General features: G+C 40.5%; 1 protein-coding gene across 1 annotated transcript; it reads right to left on the bottom strand.

Moving 5' to 3' along the window:
• Positions 1-393: 393 nt before the first annotated feature.
• Positions 394-10,415, bottom strand: lyz (lysozyme). Its single transcript, XM_069889034.1, has 4 exons — positions 10,177-10,415; positions 7,730-7,903; positions 3,719-3,797; positions 394-1,008 (listed from the first exon to the last, which is right to left on the bottom strand). Exons 1-4 carry the CDS (start codon positions 10,352-10,354, stop codon positions 942-944), a joined length of 498 nt encoding a protein of 165 aa, XP_069745135.1. The 5' UTR covers positions 10,355-10,415; the 3' UTR covers positions 394-941.
• Positions 10,416-19,811: the final 9,396 nt, after the last annotated feature.

The raw sequence follows: 19,811 nt of genomic DNA, 5'->3' as shown, positions 1-19,811 counted from the left end.
CTTTCCAGCTTGCCAACACCTTTCCTGTAGCACAGTGACTAACAATGAACACTTGTCTATCCAGTAGATGGCAGACTAGTCCTTGTTCTGGCTTTCTGTTACTGATAGACCAGAATTCATAGATTTATCCAATAGACTGGAGATAGTTTGAATCTGGAGCAAACCAAAACAAAGAGCTGGAGGAATTTGGCGGGCTTTTGCTTCAGAATATATTGATCTTCCGTTGACTATATGGCAGGTGGGGTCATTTCACTGAGCTGTGAAACCTGGGTTTGATGGTAGGAAATGGGGCAGAGAGGGCTTGTGGGAGACAATTAGCTCACTTTTCAGTTCATCATGTTGGATCTTCAAGCCTTTGTGGAAGAAGTTAGAAAGCAACAAAAACAAGTCAAATGAACGTTAATACTGCATTTTTGTTTATTTTCTAAAAGCCTTGACAAGCAACTACAATATATTTGCTGAAATAATTACCACAGATTCGAGTGGCAGATAAAAGCAAATGAACCTGCAATAAACAAGCCGCTGGAGGAACACAGCAGATCGATGAAGGTAAAGGGGCGGTCCATGATTCAGCTTGGGACTGATTCATTTATTTAGTCTTCCTTTTAGCATTTCTGTGGAATGAAGAATATTTGAGGCATGATTCATGAAAGGTATTGGAGTGGCTACAATGGCAGCAATGAGCATTATATGAGGCTTTGATATCGATGTCACCCCTGTGAAACAAGCTTTAGGTCTTCCACCTAGGCCGTTGATGGACTAATCCCATTAGTGCCGATCTGACAGGTAGTCCTCAATATGAACTCTATTTGATGCCTGGTTCATGACTTGGGGAAAGTCAATCTTATCTCTTTCCTTTTTCTAGAGCCCTAGACATTGAAATAGCCTGGTGCGCGACTGAAGCAGAGTGGTGGCACTCAAAGGCAGAATTGCTTCTCTTCTTATAAATGACATCCACGTACAAAGGACTCTACATCTCTTCCCTTGCACCTTTTCACCCAGCCAACCCTGCAAAAAACAAAAACGCAGAGTGAATAACAAAATAATTCACCAGGCAGGCCACAAACTTGAAGTCCAAAGTGGCGAAGGGTGGCAACACTTTGCGAGCTGCCCCAGCACATCCTCTCATTCTGTTTGTTGTGATTTTTCTGCCCATTATATGTCTACACTATTGCACTTTATTGTAACCAAATCAATAAATGGGCCAACTGTGTTTATTATTGTTCTTTGTAAAGGTGCTCCATCTGGATATTATGTGCAGGGGAGATTCACCAGGTTGTTGCTAAGACTGGAGGTCTTGAGTTACAGGGAGGGGTTGGATAGATTGTCTTTTTCCTTGGAGCATAGGAATTAAAAGGGAACCTTAAAGAGCTTTGTAAAGCCACAAGGGGCATGGATAAAGTGAATGCTCATAGTCAATGCGCATCACCAGGTTCAGGAACAGCTGCTCCCCCTCCACCATCAGACTCCTCAACAACATACTCAATCAGGGACTCATTGAATGACTCTTATTTGTGCACTTTATTGATTTGTTTTCACTCTGTATTGCACAGTTTGTTTATATTTCTTTATTTGTTAACATGTGGATGTATCTTTTTGAATACAGTTTTTTGTGCAACCAATATGTTTCTGCAGAAAAAAGAATCTCAGGGTTGTATGTGATGTCATGTATCTAACAAGATCCACACCACCAGGTTCAGGAACAGCTGCTACCCCTCCACCATCATGCTCCTCAATGACAAACTCAATCAGCGACTCATTTAAGGACTCTTACTTGTGCACTTTATTGATTTTCTTTTGTTCTCTCTGTATTTGTTATGAGCCCAGAGGACATCAAAACCCAGCAGCAATAGAAATTCACCAAGACAATGGTTACTTAAACAAAAATTGTTTTCATTTTCTTTAAACATAATAACAGAATCAATCTTAAACTTATTACTATTAACTTAACTTGTCCTAACCTAACCCCCTTCTAATTCTAAACGCATGTGTATATAATGTGTATATATTCAGGAAAGTTGTCTGTTTCAATGTCCAATCATTCACTTTTCACTTCTCCAAGTTCACCAGTATCAGGCAACTCTCATACTGTGCACAGAATTTATGAATCTTCACCAGGCTCTGGTGCTTAAAGTTAAATGTCTCTCAGGAAGGTTCTTGTTGGTTTCAGAGAGATATTTGTTGCTCGTTAGACACGCACAAACTGATTTCCTCCAATCAGTCAATTCAGTGTCTTGCTGAAGAAACTTGCCCTGTCATGGGTTTTCCAAATGATAACCTCTTCTTCCATGTCATCACAGAGTTCCTCTTGTTTCCATTATTTCAGGAGGAACACCCTAGCCAGCCATTTCCTTCTGTAAGGACTACAAAAGGTTTGAACAGGTTGAACTCAGAACTCACAACCCATCTTCAAAATGGGTTTTTTAACAAGCCAGTCAGCTTGCCATTTTGCAGTCTTAACTGCAACTATAGAACTGACTTCTCTCTCTTCCAACCCCCCCCCACTCTCTCTCTCTCTCTCCCCCCCCCCACCCCTCCTCAAAAAAAGAGAAAACTCCTGTTTGTTTTTTTCCTTTCTCTGCTTGTAAAAATCGAATGACTTCTTACAGGGCTCCAAGCCCAATCTTTGAAAAATCTTATCACTATCTCAGAGCCTGGACTTCATATATGTAGTCCGACAATAAATCTGAAATCTAATCTAAATCTAAAATCTAATCAATATATCGGAAATCTGTAATCTTTTCCTCAGGGTAGACAATTCTCGAACGAGGGAGCAATTACAACTTTCAAAAGACATTTGGACAGATATATGTATAGGAAGGATTTAGAAGGACTTGGACCAAATACAGGTAAATCAGAGACTCATTTAAGGTCTTTTAATTTGCACATTTTTTATTACCAAATTCTTTTTCAGTATTGCATTGTCAGTTTGTTTACATTTCTTTCATGTTTTCCCTTTTCTCTCTTTTGCATATGTAATCTTTTCTTGAGTACAGTTTTTAACACTACTGATAAGTAGAAATTCTGCCTGGCCCCTGGAAAAAGAATCTTGGGGTTTCATGTGATGTCATGAATGTACTCTGACTATACATGTGAATTTAGAATTTTTAAATGGGACCAGCACCGAATGCCAACTTGGTCAGCATGAACAAGTTGGGGTGAAGAGTCTGTGTGGTGTCATTGGACTCCATGACTCTATTTACTTTGTCCAATAATTAATCCTGAATGCCCACCGTTCCTTGACAAAGATGTACGAACAGTCAGAATCTCTTCCAATTCCACTCTATGATCTCCTCTCCATATGTATACCAGTCCAAATCCTAAAGACAATGATGCTCATAAAATCTGTTTCTCAGTCCATTAGTACAGTTGGAGCTTTAGCCCAGCGACTCTGTTCTAACTACCATTCATTCCCAATTTTCCAGTTAATTCACAACCACCTTCATTCACGGGAATCCACTATGTCATATCAATCTACCAGCACCTCTTTGGAATGTGAAATGAAGTGGAGCACCTGAGACAACCCACTCAGTCGCAGAGAGAACATGCAAACTGTACACGGACAGTGTCAGAGGTAAGGATTGAACCTTTGTTGTTGGAGCTGGTGCCAAGAGGCCCATTCCCTTTCTCTTCATATCAGAAATGCTCTGCGATTTCCCATGCATTAAGGAAAAATGGCTTTGTAACTGAAACAAAAGTAAAGGTGGCTTTAACGTACCAGGCTTCCATTCCTTGGCTCTCCCTCACTATGATCTTCGCACATTTGCAGTCATTTTCAAGGTAGTCATTCAAAAGATCTGTTACAATCAATAAACAAATTAATTCAAGTGATTGATAAAGGATCATCATATTTATATGTTCAGACACACTCTGTCTGTGCCTCCTGCTGTGGAAATGGGCTTATTCCACCCTCTCTTTTCCCCATACATGAGGAAAACATGCATCTCCGGATTCAAAGACAGTTTCTTTCCTGCTTTTATCAGACTCTTGAATGGACCCCATACTGACAAAATATGATGTACTTGCTCGCATTTTTATAACTGTACTTTTTTCTGTACACTCTGCTGTTCATATACTTTCTCCATACCCTGCACAATTAGACCACAGTTACACTCCTCCCAACATTAATTTAGTTGATTATTCATTTGCTTATTTTTATGGCACTACTTGCCATATGAGTTGACCTGCCTGGTAGAACGAAAAACAGTGCTTCTTCCTATATTTCAATACACGCGATGAGAAACAACTCTGTTGAATGTTTTCAAGATGCTGTCAGGACATTTAAAAGAAATAGGGAGTTTTGTTGAGTCCACATTTATTGGTGAGCATTTTGAGTTAGGACATTACTGTCCTTAATGAGGAGTTAACCATTCAGCCAGTCATACCTGCTGCTTCTCACCTTTTATCTCTTATCATATCCAATTAACACCTTTTGGATGTTGGTCTAGACTTCACTCTCTGCCATTCTTGAATCTTTATTCAGATGACTTCCTGTTTTTTGCTTATATCTTGAAGAAAAGGCTGAAATGTCAGTAATAGATCTTTACCTCCAATGGGCGCTGTGAGACTAGCTGAGTTCCACCAGTATTTCTGTGGGTTGTTGCCTGTAATATCCAGGCAACCTCAGCTCCACTTCCCTTTTCTAACTCCATATACTTTGCTTTCTGTAATATTGAAAATCTATTCCTCTCTGTCCTGATCATGGTGAAAACTCATAGTGTGATTAGTTGGAGTGGCGTTTGAGAACAGACACACAAGAACAAGTTAAAGCTATAGGTGGGTATGAATACAACATTCAAATGTCAGATACATGGAGAGGAAGGATGTGGAAGGATATGAACCTAATATAGACAAATTGGACAAGCTGCGGTGTATGTAGGCTCAAGTGGTACATCAGGAATTTTTCCACCGACAGAGAGATAAAGAGAGAGTGAGACCGCCAATTCCTGTAGTCCCCAATCATTTCCTTATTTTTACGAACATTGAGTTGTTGTTGTGACACCACTCATCGAGCTGATCTATCTTCTAACTAGGATGTTGCTGGGTTACAGGGAAAATTTAAACAAGTTCTGATTTTATTCCCTGGAGTGTAGAAGAATGAGGGGAAATTTGACAGAAGCATACAAAATTATGAGGGGTTTGTTCAGAGAAAATGCAAGTAGACTTTGTCCACTGACGGTAGGTGAGATACAAACCGGAGAACACGGATTAAAGGTGAAAGGGGAAAAGTTTAGGAGGAACATTAGGGGGAACAATTTCATTCAGAGAAGGGTAGGAGGGTGGAATGAGCTGCCAGCTGAAGTGATGAATGCGGGCTCAATTTTAACATTTAAGAAAAATGTGGACAGGGTGCCAGGAGTATGGAGACTATGGACTGGGTACAGTTTAGTGGGCTGAATAATAGTTTAGTGCAGACTAGAAGGGCTGAAGGGCCCATTTCTGTGCTGTTATGCTTTATGGTTCTATGGTTCTACATAGGTAGACAAATTGGACTGTTTAAAAGATGAACTTTCTCACTGAACCTCAGTACACATGGTAATAAACAAACTTGATCTGCTCCAGATCTCAGCTATTCTATGCCAATTCCCCACAGACTTCAATTTTTTAAAGAAATTTATTGACTTAAGTACCCCAATATTGATCCAGCCTCCCTTCCTTCCAGGGTATAGAATTCCAGAGGTTCACCTCCCTCAGCAAGAAGAAATTCCTGCATGCCTCAGTGTGAAATGACCACCTCCTAAATGGCCTCGGCTCTGATCATGTCAGAGCTTTGGATCTTTAGGTTGGTTTGCTGATGGATCGAACATGTGTCTGTGCAACTGCAGAGGCTGTGGAAATGCTAGAGCTGAATCCACGGACACTCAGTGACTCTGAAGGGACTCTCTTTTGCTTCTTTTTCTCTCTTAATGTAAGGGTCGCTGGGTAATACTCATGGTGAGTCTTCGCTTCGTGGCAGGCAGAAGGTAATTTTGTGTAATGTTACATTTTCTGTATTATTATATGACAATAAATAACTTTAAAATTTTTTGACATACAACATGGTAACAGGCCATTTCGGCCCACAAACCCATAACACCCAATTACACCCAAATAACCTACAAACCCCAGTATGTTTTGAATGATGGGAGGAAACAGGAATCCCCCAGAGGAAACTTATGCAGACATGGGGACAATGTACAAACTCCTTACAGATAGCTCTGGTTTCGAACCCCGGTCACAATCGCTGGTGCTGTAACAGCGTTGTGTTAACCACTACTGTAACCGTGCTGCCCAATCTTGAATCTTGTAACTATTCCCCAGATATCGTAATGGTTTCAATAAGATCACTCCTTATTCTTCTGAACTCTAATCAAAATTGATGTTGCTACAATTATCATTGAGAGTCAGAAATGGCCTGTTGTCTCCCTAGTATAAAGGATATACAGATTTCATTGATATAAGGCTCTCATATTAATGAAACAATATTTATTTAATTATCTGTATATATGAATACTGCAAGTGTATCGTTTGTCTGTAAGTATGTTGGATTTGGTTCTTTGTCTGCATGTTTTCTACCAAGGACTGGCTATTGGTCGGGTTGCAGTGATGTAATGGGATGGCAATAAACTTGACTTGATACAGAGGGGGAGTAGTTGGTGTGGAGTTAACTACGGACTGTTATCCCAAGGCACGATCAACAACAGGGAGGGTGTGTACTCTGCTTCAACGATCAGGGTCTCTTGATCAAGAGAAGAAGTTAAAAAAGTAGGAACTTGGAAGCAGTAGTTTCTTAATTACTCTGGTTTCACAAGTTTAGAAGAACAAAAATAGGAAAATACCATATGAATTGAGTATGGTGATGAAGGGAGGGAGGGCCAGAGCTGGGACAGGGGGCACCATTTCCACCGTGAAAGCTTCACCTCATCGGGAATCGAACTAAGTATCTTAATGGGAAGCATTTTCACGAGGATTTAAACTAAATCGGCAGTGGGATTGGGGAACAACATTTAGAAGGAGAAAAGAATAAATGGCCGGAGGAAGTGAGCGTGCTGCATAGCACTGGAGAAGGAAGTTGATATAAATCAATGGGGAAGTCCTACAAAGAATAAGTAGAAGTTTTGAATCGTTTCTCTTCAAACCTAAGCCACCTGTAAATTGGAAGAGCAACTCCTAAATTTCTGTCTGCAATCTGATGGGATTAACATCGACATCACCAGTTTCTGCTAGACCATTCCCCATTCTCCCCTGTCCCTCTGCCTCCTTTCCTCCAGCTCTCCACCCCTTTTCTTTCCATTCACAGAGCTATACCCCCGACCCACTGTTTTCTCTCATGCCCTCCCTCCCTCTGTTATTCACCTATTATTTCTTGACTGTGAACCTGTGCTTCTCCCCCTGCCCATTCCATCTCTTATCTGAGATCCACACTGTCCTCGCAGGACCATTGCTTCCACCTGCTCTTTGCCCACTGAAGTTATTTCCACCTATCTTGACTCTCTCTTGTGTGCACTTTTCTGGTCCCACCCAACTTACATCTGGGACACAAAAATGCCTGCGAAACTCAGCAGGTCCCGCAGCATCCACGGGAGGCAAAGATAGATAACCAATATTTTGTGCCTGAGCCCTTCGCCAAGGTATGGGCGAAATGATAACTGGAAGGTAGGAAGAATGCCTGAGAGTAATATTAGAGATTATCTGTATTGAAACACATGTTGATAAGAGAAATGATGACAAACTCTGTTACTTTACTTACCAATACAATTAAGCATACATATGTTTTTACTGCCTTTGGTCTTCTGGTCCTTGCACCACCATTTGCTGTTGATTTGAAAAATGCCATAGTCCGTCGACCAAATTTTATGATGTGCCATGTTATGATTAATTGCAGATGTGTTGTAACTGCTTTCAGCGTGAGCCATGCAGACCCCTACAATAAGAGCAATAAAACTGTTTAACTCCTATCTGTTCATTTGCAATCACACATGATATTAAAAGCAGCATTTAATGAAGGGGGATATCCAGGCAACATTGGAATATGGGACGTAGAAGAGTACAGCACAGGAACAATATGAATGTGACACCGATTTTGCTGCACACGGTCTCTATCCCTCCAGTCTCTGCATGTTCATTTGTCTGTCTAAATGCCCTTTAAACATTGCTATCATATCCACCACCTCCCAGGTAGCACATTCCAGAAACTCACCGCTCTCTGTTACAAAACAAAAATCGTCTCATAAATCTTTAAACTTACCTTGTCTCACCTCAACGCAGTACCCTCTGTATTTAAGACATAGGAGCAGTAAGGAAGAGGCTATTCAGCCCATCGAGTCTGCCCCACCATTTAATCATGAGCTGATCCATTTTCCCTACTCAACCCCACTGCCCAGCCTTTTTTTCATAACCTCTGATGCTCTGAACAAAATCGTAAAGTATTTGAAAGAGACTCTCTCCATCAACACCTCTCATAATTTTATATACTACCATCAGGTTGTTCCTCAGCCTCCAACGTTGCAGAGGAAACAACCCAAGTTTATCTAGCCTCTCCGTGTGGCTAATATTCTCTAATCCAACCTGCATCCTGGTATCTCAATTCGGTGTCCTCTTTAAAGCCTCTCTGTAATGCAGAGTATGGATTGTACGCAAATCTGAATTTGTGTAAGTTTAATGCAGCTGCAATGTGACTTGCTGATTTTTATACTCAACACTCTGACTGATATACATGTGAGGAAAATGGGTTGCAGGTGAATAAATGAGGAAATGGGGAACAAGGGAATGCTCTAAGAGCCATTATTAATTCAACAGACCAAACAGTCTCCTTCTCTGTTCTTTATAGGTGCTTACACAAGGAAAGAGGAGAGTGAAAAAGGCATTTGGCACACCTGGCTTTGTGGGTCAGGGCACTGAATACAGAAACAGGGAAGTAACGTTGCAACTGTATAAGTATTGTGTGCAATTCTGGTCACCCAATTATTGAAACGATATCATTAAGTTGGAAAAGGTGCAGAAAAGATTCCCAAGAATGTAGGTGTGAATTGGAACTAGAGGCTGGATAGGCTTGGAGAATAGGAGGCTAACAGGGATCTTATGGAGGTTTATAAAATCATGATAAAGAGCGATAATAATCATGCTCTCCTTAATTGTCCAGGAAGGGGACTCTAAAACATTGGCTTCAAACTTTTTCTTTCCAGTCACATACCACCTTGTGCTATGGTACACTGTGATTAGTAAGGGATTACTGAAGGTTGGTATGTGAGTGAGGAAAAAAGTTGAAAACCATTGCTCTAGACCAAGGGTTCCCAACCTTTTTGTTCCTCTGTACCCCTTGGCATTTTTATAGGTTCCCATGTACCCCTAAAAATTAAGGATAAAAAAACACGACATTGTGCAGTCTGACTGCAGATTACAACACCATGTATTGTACAGTAGTGGTTATTCTCTCAGACCCAATGTACCCTCTGAAAAGTGCAAATGTACCACTGGGGATACATGTACCCCAGATTGGGAACCCCTGCTCTAGACCCAATTGTCAGTGAAATACTTTGCTTGAGAAAAATAGTCATTTTTGGTTCATTTCTTTTGAGTTGCGAAACCGTGCACATAACAAGTCAATTAGTTGTGATTAAAACAGTGGTTTTCAAATGTTTTCTTTCTGCTCACATACCACCTTAAGTAATCCCTATGCCATAGGTGTTCTGTAAAGGATTGCTTAAGGTGGAATGTGAGCGGAAAGAAAACACTTGAAAAACACTGTTTTAATCGTACCTAAATTATGTTATGTATACGGTTTCATAACTCCAAAGGAAATAGGACAATAACAATTTTTCTGAAACAAAATATTTCAGTAACAATTGAGTGTAGAGCAGTGGTTCTCAACCTTTTTTCCCCAAGCACATCCCATTTTAAGTCACCCCTTACTAATCACTGTGCACCTAATGCATAGAGATTACTTAAGTTGCTATGTAAGTGGAAAGAAAAAGTTTGAAAACCACTGCTTTGAAGGCACATAAGCCAAATGCAGGCAAATGTGACTAGCTTGGGTCAGCAGGGACAATTGGGACCAAATGACCTGTTTCCATGCGGTAGAATTCTGATTCAATATGAAAATATAAACAATACGGCGAGGAAAAGCCATGAAATCAATGATAAACCAGAGTGTTCTCAGATTCTTTTACTACCACTGCCATAGATGCAGATACTCACAATTTGCCAGGCTGTAATTAAAATATCCATCCATGCCAAAATTCTTTAAGGTTCTCGCCAGCTCACATCTCTCATAAACCTTGGCACTTGTGAGCACCAGCAAGATACCGAGAATGAAGAGTCTTGAGGTGGTTCTCTTCCCACAGGTGTGTACTGACCTGCTGACAATTTTCAACATTTTCTGATTTTATTTGGCGACTGAGAATAACAAGCAAGTTCGATCAACTGCTAATGGCACAGGCTGCTTGCACCCTTTTTATAGTTCTGTGTGTAAACCACAAAGTTCCACAAATGTTCGAAGAAAACCAAGTGAAAGTAATTTTGCAAGAGCATGGCAGAATTGCTAAAGGTGCAACACTCACATGTACTACATGGCAGTAGGCAGGATGCAAGTGTGGTGTCTATTTTCTGGAGTATTGCTGCAGACATTTTTTTAAATCTGTATTTTTACATATTTCAGAAAGTTACTGTGGAGGGGGGGGAGGGGTTTGGAAACGGGAATGACACACATATTTTGAAACCCAGATGCAAAGACACTTAACGTTCAGGGTCATAAAACTAGCATTACTCTTTGCCATTGAAAGCCTGAAATAATAAATGTTTGCTAAGAAGGACAGCTGAGTAAAGAGAAAGACATCAAGTCATGCAAGAGGCCATTTGCCATAAAGACTCATGCTTTTGGAAAAAAATGGAACTAAAACAGTATTGCTCAAGCAAGTCATGTGATTGAAGACATTTCAAAAAGCAACTTGAGTATCATCAACCAGATTAATCTGAAGACAGAAATGCAATGACATTCTATGGATACACACTGCTGTTGTGTTCTCCTTGCCAGGAGGATTGTGCTTCAGCCATTGTAATGGTCACTTGTGACTGACCCATATCTGGGTAAAGGAAATAAAGATCATTCGTTCATCTGGCTCATGATCATTTTGATGGTTATTTTGTCTAAACCCTTGCCTCTTGGAGGTTACAGGCTTTGTAACCCCTATGCAAGAAAGGGGAAAGTTGTGTCACATCATTGTATGAAGAAACATTTCTCTGAAAGCAAATCAACAAGAATTCACGGATTTTGAGAAGTCTGATGACTCTGTGTTTCAACTACTTCATAATCACTTCTGAGCAGCATTTTTTTAAAAACTTCTAATATAATAAGACTGAATTTTAAATTTAACTATTCAGAATTGTGTCAAGACTATAAAGGTTTGGGTCATCCGTACATGCATATATACATAGATGGGGTTAAGTTTAGAGTTAAGTGCGATATTATATTATTAATAGTTATAAATAAAAGTATATTGTTTTGAGATACTATTGTCTTGGTGAATTTCTATTGTTGCTGGTCTATGACGTAACAGGCATCAAATGGTATGTGTTTAATGCACGCATAGGAAGGGGCAGGGTTCCCATTAATAAATAAATTCTTCAGGTATAGTTTCTCAGATCTTATTTAATTCAATTTCCACCCACGATGGTTTAATTTTCCCAAATAAGGAAACAAGAAATCTTTATTGTGCTTCATTATAGTAATTTGTAAAATTAGGAATCTATAATCCTCCTAATTCGTATTTCCATGATAATTTTTCTAATGATTTTCTGACTATTTTCCATTTCCAAAGAAGTTTCTATCTGAAAAAAAAATTTGAGGTATGGAAATGAGTAGTCTGAAATAAATATTGAATTCTCAGAAAAATATTCATTTTAATACAATTGACTCTTCCAATTAAAGTAATAGGTACATTTACCCACTTTTTAAAATCTTTGTCTATTTTCTTAAATAATGGAATATAGTTTAATTTATATAATTTTTTTAAATTATTATCAGTATGTATATCTAAATATTTAATCTTATCAGTCCATCTTAATTAAATGTCTTTTTGACATTGTGAATAATCCCCCTGTACCAATTCCAATACCTCACTTTTGTCCCAATTTATTTTATATCCTGGAACTTTTCGATATTCTATCAACTGCTTATAAAGTCTAGGTAATAATAATTGTGGTTGAGTTAAATATACTAACACATCATCTGTGAATAAACTAATCTTATGTTCAGTCTGATACATGTATGGCAATAACATGGAAGTCAGATAATTTTATAAGGTTAGATAGATGGCGTACGGAAATTCAAAATTGTCTACCATTGGAAAAGATTACTTATAATTTAAAGAATCAACCTGAAAATTTTTATATGATTTGGAAACCACAGTAAAAGTCAACCCACATTGTCCATGACACCCACACCTCCCAATTAATATGTACAGAATAGAATATGTTAGGAATATACGAATAGTGAATGATAAATAAATTCTGTTTTTTTTCTTTTTTCTTCCTTTTCTTTTTCTTTCTGCTTTTTTTATGGGGAGGGGGAAAGGAGGGGGAATAAAAAGAAGAAGTAGAAGAAGAAGAAAAGAAACATTGTTTTGAAGCAGCTCTTGTGGCCAGACATTTTGGTGGAATTCAGAACAAAGCCTGCTCTGTGAATGGCAGGGACTTTTCAGTGGATGACCTATGCCAGGAGGGTCTTTTGAAAGCAAAGTGCTTCATTTTGATTGTGACTAACAGTGGAGGTCACTTGGAGGGACCGGTGCCAGAGTCTTGGCAGCTTTGTGAGGCCACCCAGTTCGAGTCTTGCCTACAAAAGGACCAGGGGTGTTATGACCACCTCTTATGTGGATGGTAATTTCTTCAAAGGCAATACAAGGAGAATTCATGAGTCCGTAGCAGCCACAACTCCAGTCTTCCCATCAATCCAACATTAATTCTGGGCATCAAATTTCAAAGGCCTATGTTTCAACACTGAATTTGAAAGACTGAACTTTGAAGTGACTTTCTAGATTTTGGCCTGGACTATAATAGTCTGGGTAGATCACATGTGCTCACACACACACACACACATGCATAGTTGGAGATAGATTTAGTGTTAAAGATAACTTAAGAGTTAAGACTAGAGTTTGAGTAAGAAATAAAATTAGTGTTTTAAAATTAAACACTATGTGGTTCATTATCTATCCCTACTTTTTACACATGGTGCAGAAAGTAGGAATGTCAGTGCATTTGTACATTGTACAATATATATGACAATAAACATTATTATTATTATTATGATTATTGAGACATATGGTCCAGGTCCAAACACATGGAATTTGTATGGACAAATACAATGGCCATAGTGGGCTGAATGGCCTGTTTCACTACTGTATGATTATCATTCTACAGGATGCATCTCAGCAAGCACCTGTGGAGAAAGAAACAAGTTATTGTTTCCTATCAATGACATTTCAACAGAATGCTTAAAGAGAAATATATATACTTGCGTAAAAGTCGAATTTTATAGACCATCTTTTAATGTTAACTTAATGTGATTGACTATTACATGGCTACTACTTTTTACTGTGGTAAGTATTTGCTTCATCATAGGTGGTGGGAGCTCCAATGAGCGGGTGGCCGTGGCTGGGTGGCATGTCCGTGTTTGGGGCATCAGGATTTCTGATGGGTGCGCGGCCGGGATCGAGTTGTAAGTCCGCATTTAGGGTGTCACGAGCTCTGATGGGCGGGTGGCGCACTAGGCAGGAATTGCGCACTTGAGACATTAGGAGCTCCGGCTGTGGGCGGTCGGGACCAAGGTGAGAGACGAGGGTTGACTTTTACTCAGGATATGTGGAAAATACCAGATTTTGGGGCCAAAAGTAGGAGGGTCGATTTTACATTGTATCAACTTTTACATGAGTATATATGGAAAGAAAGACCATAAGACGTAGGATCAGAAATAGGCTTTTCAGCCCATCGAGTCTGCCCTACCACTCTAACCTGAGCTGATCAATTCTCCCTCTCAACCCACTGCCAGGCCTTTGATGCCCTGGCTAATCAAGAACCTATCATTTTCTGCCTTAAATACATGGATGTTTTCTGAGAATTAGCATACAGGATGGGCCAAAGGTAACATAAAATAAATAAAAGCACCTAACTACACATTTAGAGAATCCAAGAAATAGGTAGCAAATTTTGCCCCTTGAGCCGACCCCAATATTTTTACCTCCCAGTTGTATCCCGCATCACCAAGCTCCCATAGCCTCTAGAACACACATGTCAAACTCAGGCCCGCGGGCCAAATTGGGACTGTGATATAATTATATTTGGCCTGCAAGATCATATCAAATATGTATTAGAGCTGGCCCGCTGGCCGCCGTGCCAGTATAGCGCATGCACAGCTAATACTACAAATCCCAGAATGCTTTGCAAATGCGTTGGCGCCGGCCCGTCAACCCGCTAATCGTCCCCACCTCCTCTCTTTACTTTCATTAGGATCTGCGGCCTGTCGCCTAACTCACATGTAATAAACCCCTTACGAAAAATGGCCAAACGAAAGACAGAAAACAGGACCTTTCAAGACAGGTGGGAGGCAGACTATATGTTCATCATTTTAAAAGACAAACCTGTTTGTCATTGAAGCAAGTTGTTATTTTGTTGACTTGTTGGCTTGTGAAAAAAAATACATTTAAAAGGAGCTTAAAGGCTATAGAGAAATATTATTTATTGAATATTTTATTTCTCATTTGTTAATGCTTCTTCTGGAAAGAGTTTAACCAAAACTATTATTAAACATTTATTTTAATCAGAAAAGGTTTAACATTACATATGTTGAAAGAAGAGAAAACATGCAGATGTTGTTGAAAATTTTCAGTAAAAATTTCGTTTGGCCCACGACTTCGTCCAAGTTTTTAATTTTGGTCCTCTGTGAATTTGAGTTTGACACCTCTGCTCTCGAAGTTCATCAGTCCGCACAGGGACATGAATAATGGCCGATCATCTCTGTTGAGTGTCCACCCTCAGCTCTGTTTCACTTCAGTATCCTCAGTTGTCAGATTCCAGCCTAACTCGGCTCATTTGGTGTGGGGTAGCAGAAAATTGAAGCGTTCTCTAACGGAGGGACTTATTGATCGCTGCACAGAACAGAGTAAAGAGGTCTACTAATCATCGTAGTTAAAATCGTTCATCTTAAAACTCCTGATGATGCCTTCCTGAAACTGCGCACTCATCTTTCTTCCCATTATAAGCTTTATAATGTATGCCAGATGGTTATCACAGCAGGTTATCGGGAGATAAAAATCATTCCTCATATCTGAATGGAGGATCTGAAGAACAATCTTGATTTTAGCATAAATCAATTGCAAAGATTTTTTATTACTTAAGGGGTGTGTGGGCGTCACTGGCAATATTCATCCTTAATTGACACCAGCCATCCTAAGGATTCGATGGCATTGCTCTCATCACTTCTCTGACAATCTACACCCTGGGGTGGGGGGTGGAGGGGGGGTCTCCAATGATTGAAAGTCAAGTTTACTGTCATCTGATTGCACATGTACAACCTGGCAAAACTGCTTTCTCTGGTCCTTGGTGCAAAACACGATGACACACAACCAGATATAACACACATACAGTCAAACAATACATATGCAGGACAGTTATTCATATACTGTATATAAATAAACATCATTTCATAAATATACAGACTCAGATGGTTAGTATGAGCAGTTCCTTTGGTCTTTCTGCATTTTCACCACCTGTGGGAAGAAATAAAAACACAATGCTGAAGAAACTCACCAGGTCTTACAGAGTACTTTAAAGAGCAAGGTATGCTTGATGAAGGGCTCAAGTGGGAAACATTGGTTATGTATCTTTACACTTAAGTTTCTCCAGCATTGTGCTTTTCCTTCAACCATGGTGTCTGCAGACATTCATGTTTTACGCCCATGAGAAGAAGCTGTTTCTCAGCCAGATGGTGCTAGTTTTGGTACTCCTATGTTTCTTTCCCAACAGGAGGAGCTGAAATTTTTGCAGGGTGGCAAGGGTCCTCAAAGATTTTGCACACTCTTCAGTCAACGATTCAGTCGATCACGTCGAAGGGGGGAGGGAGACGCCTATGATCCTCTTTGCCACTCTTAAGGTCTTGTGGTTTGTCCGATCCATTTCTCTGCAGCATCTGTACCACTCTGTGATGCTGCCAGCCAGGACGTTCTCAATGGAGCTTTTGTAGAAGGTTGATGTGATGGTGGCCAATAGCCTTGCCTGCTTCAGTCTTCTTAGGATGTGCATTCACTGTTGTGCCTTCCTGCCAAGTGAGAAGCTATTGTCTGTGAAAGTCAACAAGGCTAGCTGCATATCTACTTTGGCTAAAAGAGCTATCGGAAACTAGGTGTCTTCATTACTCAAAAGCCATTATGTCAAGATTGTCGAATATAATGTAAACATACAGCACAGTAGCAGGCCCTTTGGGCCACCCAAATGCACCAATTAACCTGCAATCTCCATATGTTTTTCAAGGGTGGGTGGAAACCAGAGCACCTGGAGGAAACTCATGCAGACATGAAGAGATCATACAAACTCCTTACACACACCACCAGATTTGAACTGGGACTCTGGCACTGTAAGAGCAGTGTGTAAACCGCTATGTTAACTATGCCACTTCTTTCCTTCATGAGTTCTAAAGACGCCACATCCACACTCTAATCAGTCAATTCTTCCATTACTGCTGCACAACTCCATTGTACATAGAAGTGTTAACCACAAAAGAAAATGTGGTTACGCAGGCTAGGCTGAAAAACGTGCAGCTTATGTGAGCACGACCACATACAAGTTATACGATATCCTAACTTGGAAGTATATCATTATTGTTGGTTTTCTCAAAAGAAGCATTCAGCCGTTGAGCCCATAAAAGAGTTCATTTGAATAAACTGTACAGCATATACAGTCAACAGTGTATTGTTTCACTAAGGACTGAGCATCATTGGCTGAAGTTGAACCTGACTTTGAGGAGAAGGATATGGATAAAATGCAGGCAAATTGAACTAGCCCAGATTGTCAACTTGTCATCACAAATGAGTTGGGCTGAAGGGCCTGCTCTGAGCTGAACGACCATAACTCCAAAGACAGACTTGCATTTCTGTGATCTCCACACTCACAAGCAATGCTGAGGAAATACTATTCCAGAAGAGTAGTCACCGTTGTGATTCTGCCTTATTTATTCATCCACAAGGTTGAGATAGGCAGTTGTTGGCCATCCATTATTTCTCTGGACTGTGGAAGAAGGGTACAACCACATCCATGGGTTGGGAATTGCAGATGACCTGCTTTGAGACTGAAATGTTGGCAGGCCATTTTTCTCCATGGACGCTGCCTGATCCATTGAGCCTCTCCAGCTTCTCTTGGTTCACTCAAGATTGCAACACCCGCAGTTGTTGTGTTTTCCGCACTTATTTACAGCGGGCCGTCCAATAAAATGAAAGAGCAGGGTGAGAAATGATTGTGATGCATGTATGTAAAAGATCTGCCAGGAGCAGCTCCATTTTATAAGTAGGTAAGGTACCAGGCCTGTCTAAGTAATCCCCAGGAGGATATAAGAGAGGACCTGACAGTGTTTTTATCCATCGTGATCCAACAGGCATGGATCCAGGAAATCGGAAGGTGATTATTGTAATACCCTTGTATGCCTTCACCCACGTGGCCAAGATAGGACCACATGCCTCACAAGCAATGGTGTGCAAATTATTGGAAATCAAGCTGAGGGGCCAATATATAAATGAAAAGGTCAGTCTTGGACGAGTACCTTTAGGTTTCTTTCCAATAGCTATTCGGCTCTTGAATCTCCCCGTGTAACACAAATCAGGGACTACTCTGACACCACAAGTGGACTATTGCAAAGTTACCTTTTTTTTTCTGGGATAACTAGGGAAACAATTGAGAATTAGGATTAACTTAAAAATCTCTTTCTGAACCGCCCTAGATAGCGAATAATGCACCCTCCCACCATTTTAAATATTCAGAAACAGAAAGACAACAAATAAAATTAGTCTGATCAGCCCTTTGTGCTGGTGCTAGTACGTTTGAAGAGCTAGTTAATGAAGTACACTCTCCATTCCCCAGGCATAGCACTGCAACAAGATGTTGGGGCCACTGGTGGTTGAAGACACAAATGAGAGGCCAGTTTGAGAGCTGATCTTGCATTTGCCAAATTACTTGTCTAGACATGAGACCCTTTCTCTTTTCCCAACACTCGTGGCCTTTTCAAATAATTATTATGAGAACTGTGGCATGGTGAGAGTAGTGACGAGGGCCAAGCTATGACAGCACCGGCCACCTGGGTTGGAATCTGCTGCTGCCTGTCAGGCATTTGTATATTCTCCTCATGACCTATGTGGGTTTCCTCTGGAAGCTCTGGTTCCTCCCACAGTGTACCAGGTCAACAGGTTAATTGGTCACATGGATGCATTTTGACAACGCAGGGCCATGGGCTCATAGGGCCTGTTACTGTGCTTTTTCTTAAATGAAAATAAGATTTAAAAATTGACAAGGATTTGAATTAATAGCCCAAGAGCTAGAAGATTGGGCTTAATACCAACAGGAGCGCACTGATTGATGTGAATGTGAGAAGGTGAATGGCCTGTTTCTGTGCCTTATGACTCTGCGAGAAAACAGGGAACCCGTTGGAAGAGTAGAGTAAAATATGAAGATGGGATTTAACTTTCTGGTCTCCTCTACATTGGAGAGACTGGGTGCAGACTGGGAGATTGCTACATTGAGCACCTCGGCTCTATCTGCTAGAACAGCATAGATTTCCCAATGGCCACCCATTTCAATTCACTGTCCTATTCCCTTGCAGACATGTCTGTCCATTGTCAGACTGAGACCACCCACAAATTGGAGGAACAACACCTCATCTTCCATCTGGGGACCATCCATCCAGATGGCATTAATGTCACCTCTGGTTTCCCCACCCTCCTATCTTTGTCCCCCTGTCTCCTCTTCTCAAGTTCTCTCTCTCTCGCTCTCTCTCTCTCTCTCTCTCTCTCCCTTCCCTTTTCCCTCTGTCTCCTTTCACAGAGCCAAAATAAATTCTCACCTTTCCTCTTCTCATATCCAATTAACACACCCCTCCTCCTCCCATTTCTCCCTCTTTCTCTCTCAGCCTTTATTGAAACTCCTGCCTTTTTGCTTATACCTTGAGGAATGGCTCTGGCTCAAAACACCACTAATATATATTTACCTCCTCTGGACGCTGTGAGACTGGCTGAATTCCTTCAGCATTTACTTTGTGTTTTAGCTTTGTCAAGTTTAATGGCTGAGCCAGCATGAGTTTTGACAGTGCAAAAGAAGACATTAGGCTGGATATTTAATTCAATATGGCATCTCTCCAGCAATTTCAGCTGCATCAGTTCATTGGCTACAATTCTGTTGGCCCCACATAAATTCCACAACATTAACTAAGCCTTTTTTTTATTGATTAATAGGTTCTACAACTACAATCAGCAATTCCTCAGCATCAAATTCCTCTTCTAAAGCAAATTGACAAGACTCTCAATTCCTCTCTGTCAGGATTTAACACCCCACCACGTGAACAGTAATTCGGTTATGGACACTAAGGCAAGAGACAGGAATGGGCAGCTTTCAAATTCTGGGACGATCTCACAGAAATGGTTGAGGTGCGTCGATTTCCTGAAATGTGTCATTTAAAAATGCACCGCGAACCCTCAGAAATGTATTGATGTGGTCGATTTCTGATCATGCATTAAATAAGGGTGGCAGTACAGCTGGAGTAGCAGTTAGCGCCATGCCTTTAGAGCGCCAGTGATTGGGAC

Source organism: Narcine bancroftii, chromosome 7, assembly GCF_036971445.1.
Source record: "Narcine bancroftii isolate sNarBan1 chromosome 7, sNarBan1.hap1, whole genome shotgun sequence".
NCBI lineage: Eukaryota > Metazoa > Chordata > Chondrichthyes > Torpediniformes > Narcinidae > Narcine > Narcine bancroftii.
The sequence above is the reverse complement of the archived record's forward strand: the minus strand, read 5'-3'. Positions and strand labels throughout refer to the sequence as shown.

Bases quoted from the DNA above. Each gene is read 5' to 3' on its own strand.
- lyz (XM_069889034.1), bottom strand. From the start codon at position 10,354: ATGTTGAAAATTGTCAGCAGGTCAGTACACACCTGTGGGAAGAGAACC. The intron at 7,904-10,176 runs GTGAGTATCTGC...CTCTTATTGTAG, and splicing joins TAATTACAGCCTGGCAAATT to GGGTCTGCATGGCTCACGCT. The intron at 3,798-7,729 runs GTAAGTAAAGTA...TGATTGTAACAG, and splicing joins ATGTATGCTTAATTGTATTG to ATCTTTTGAATGACTACCTT.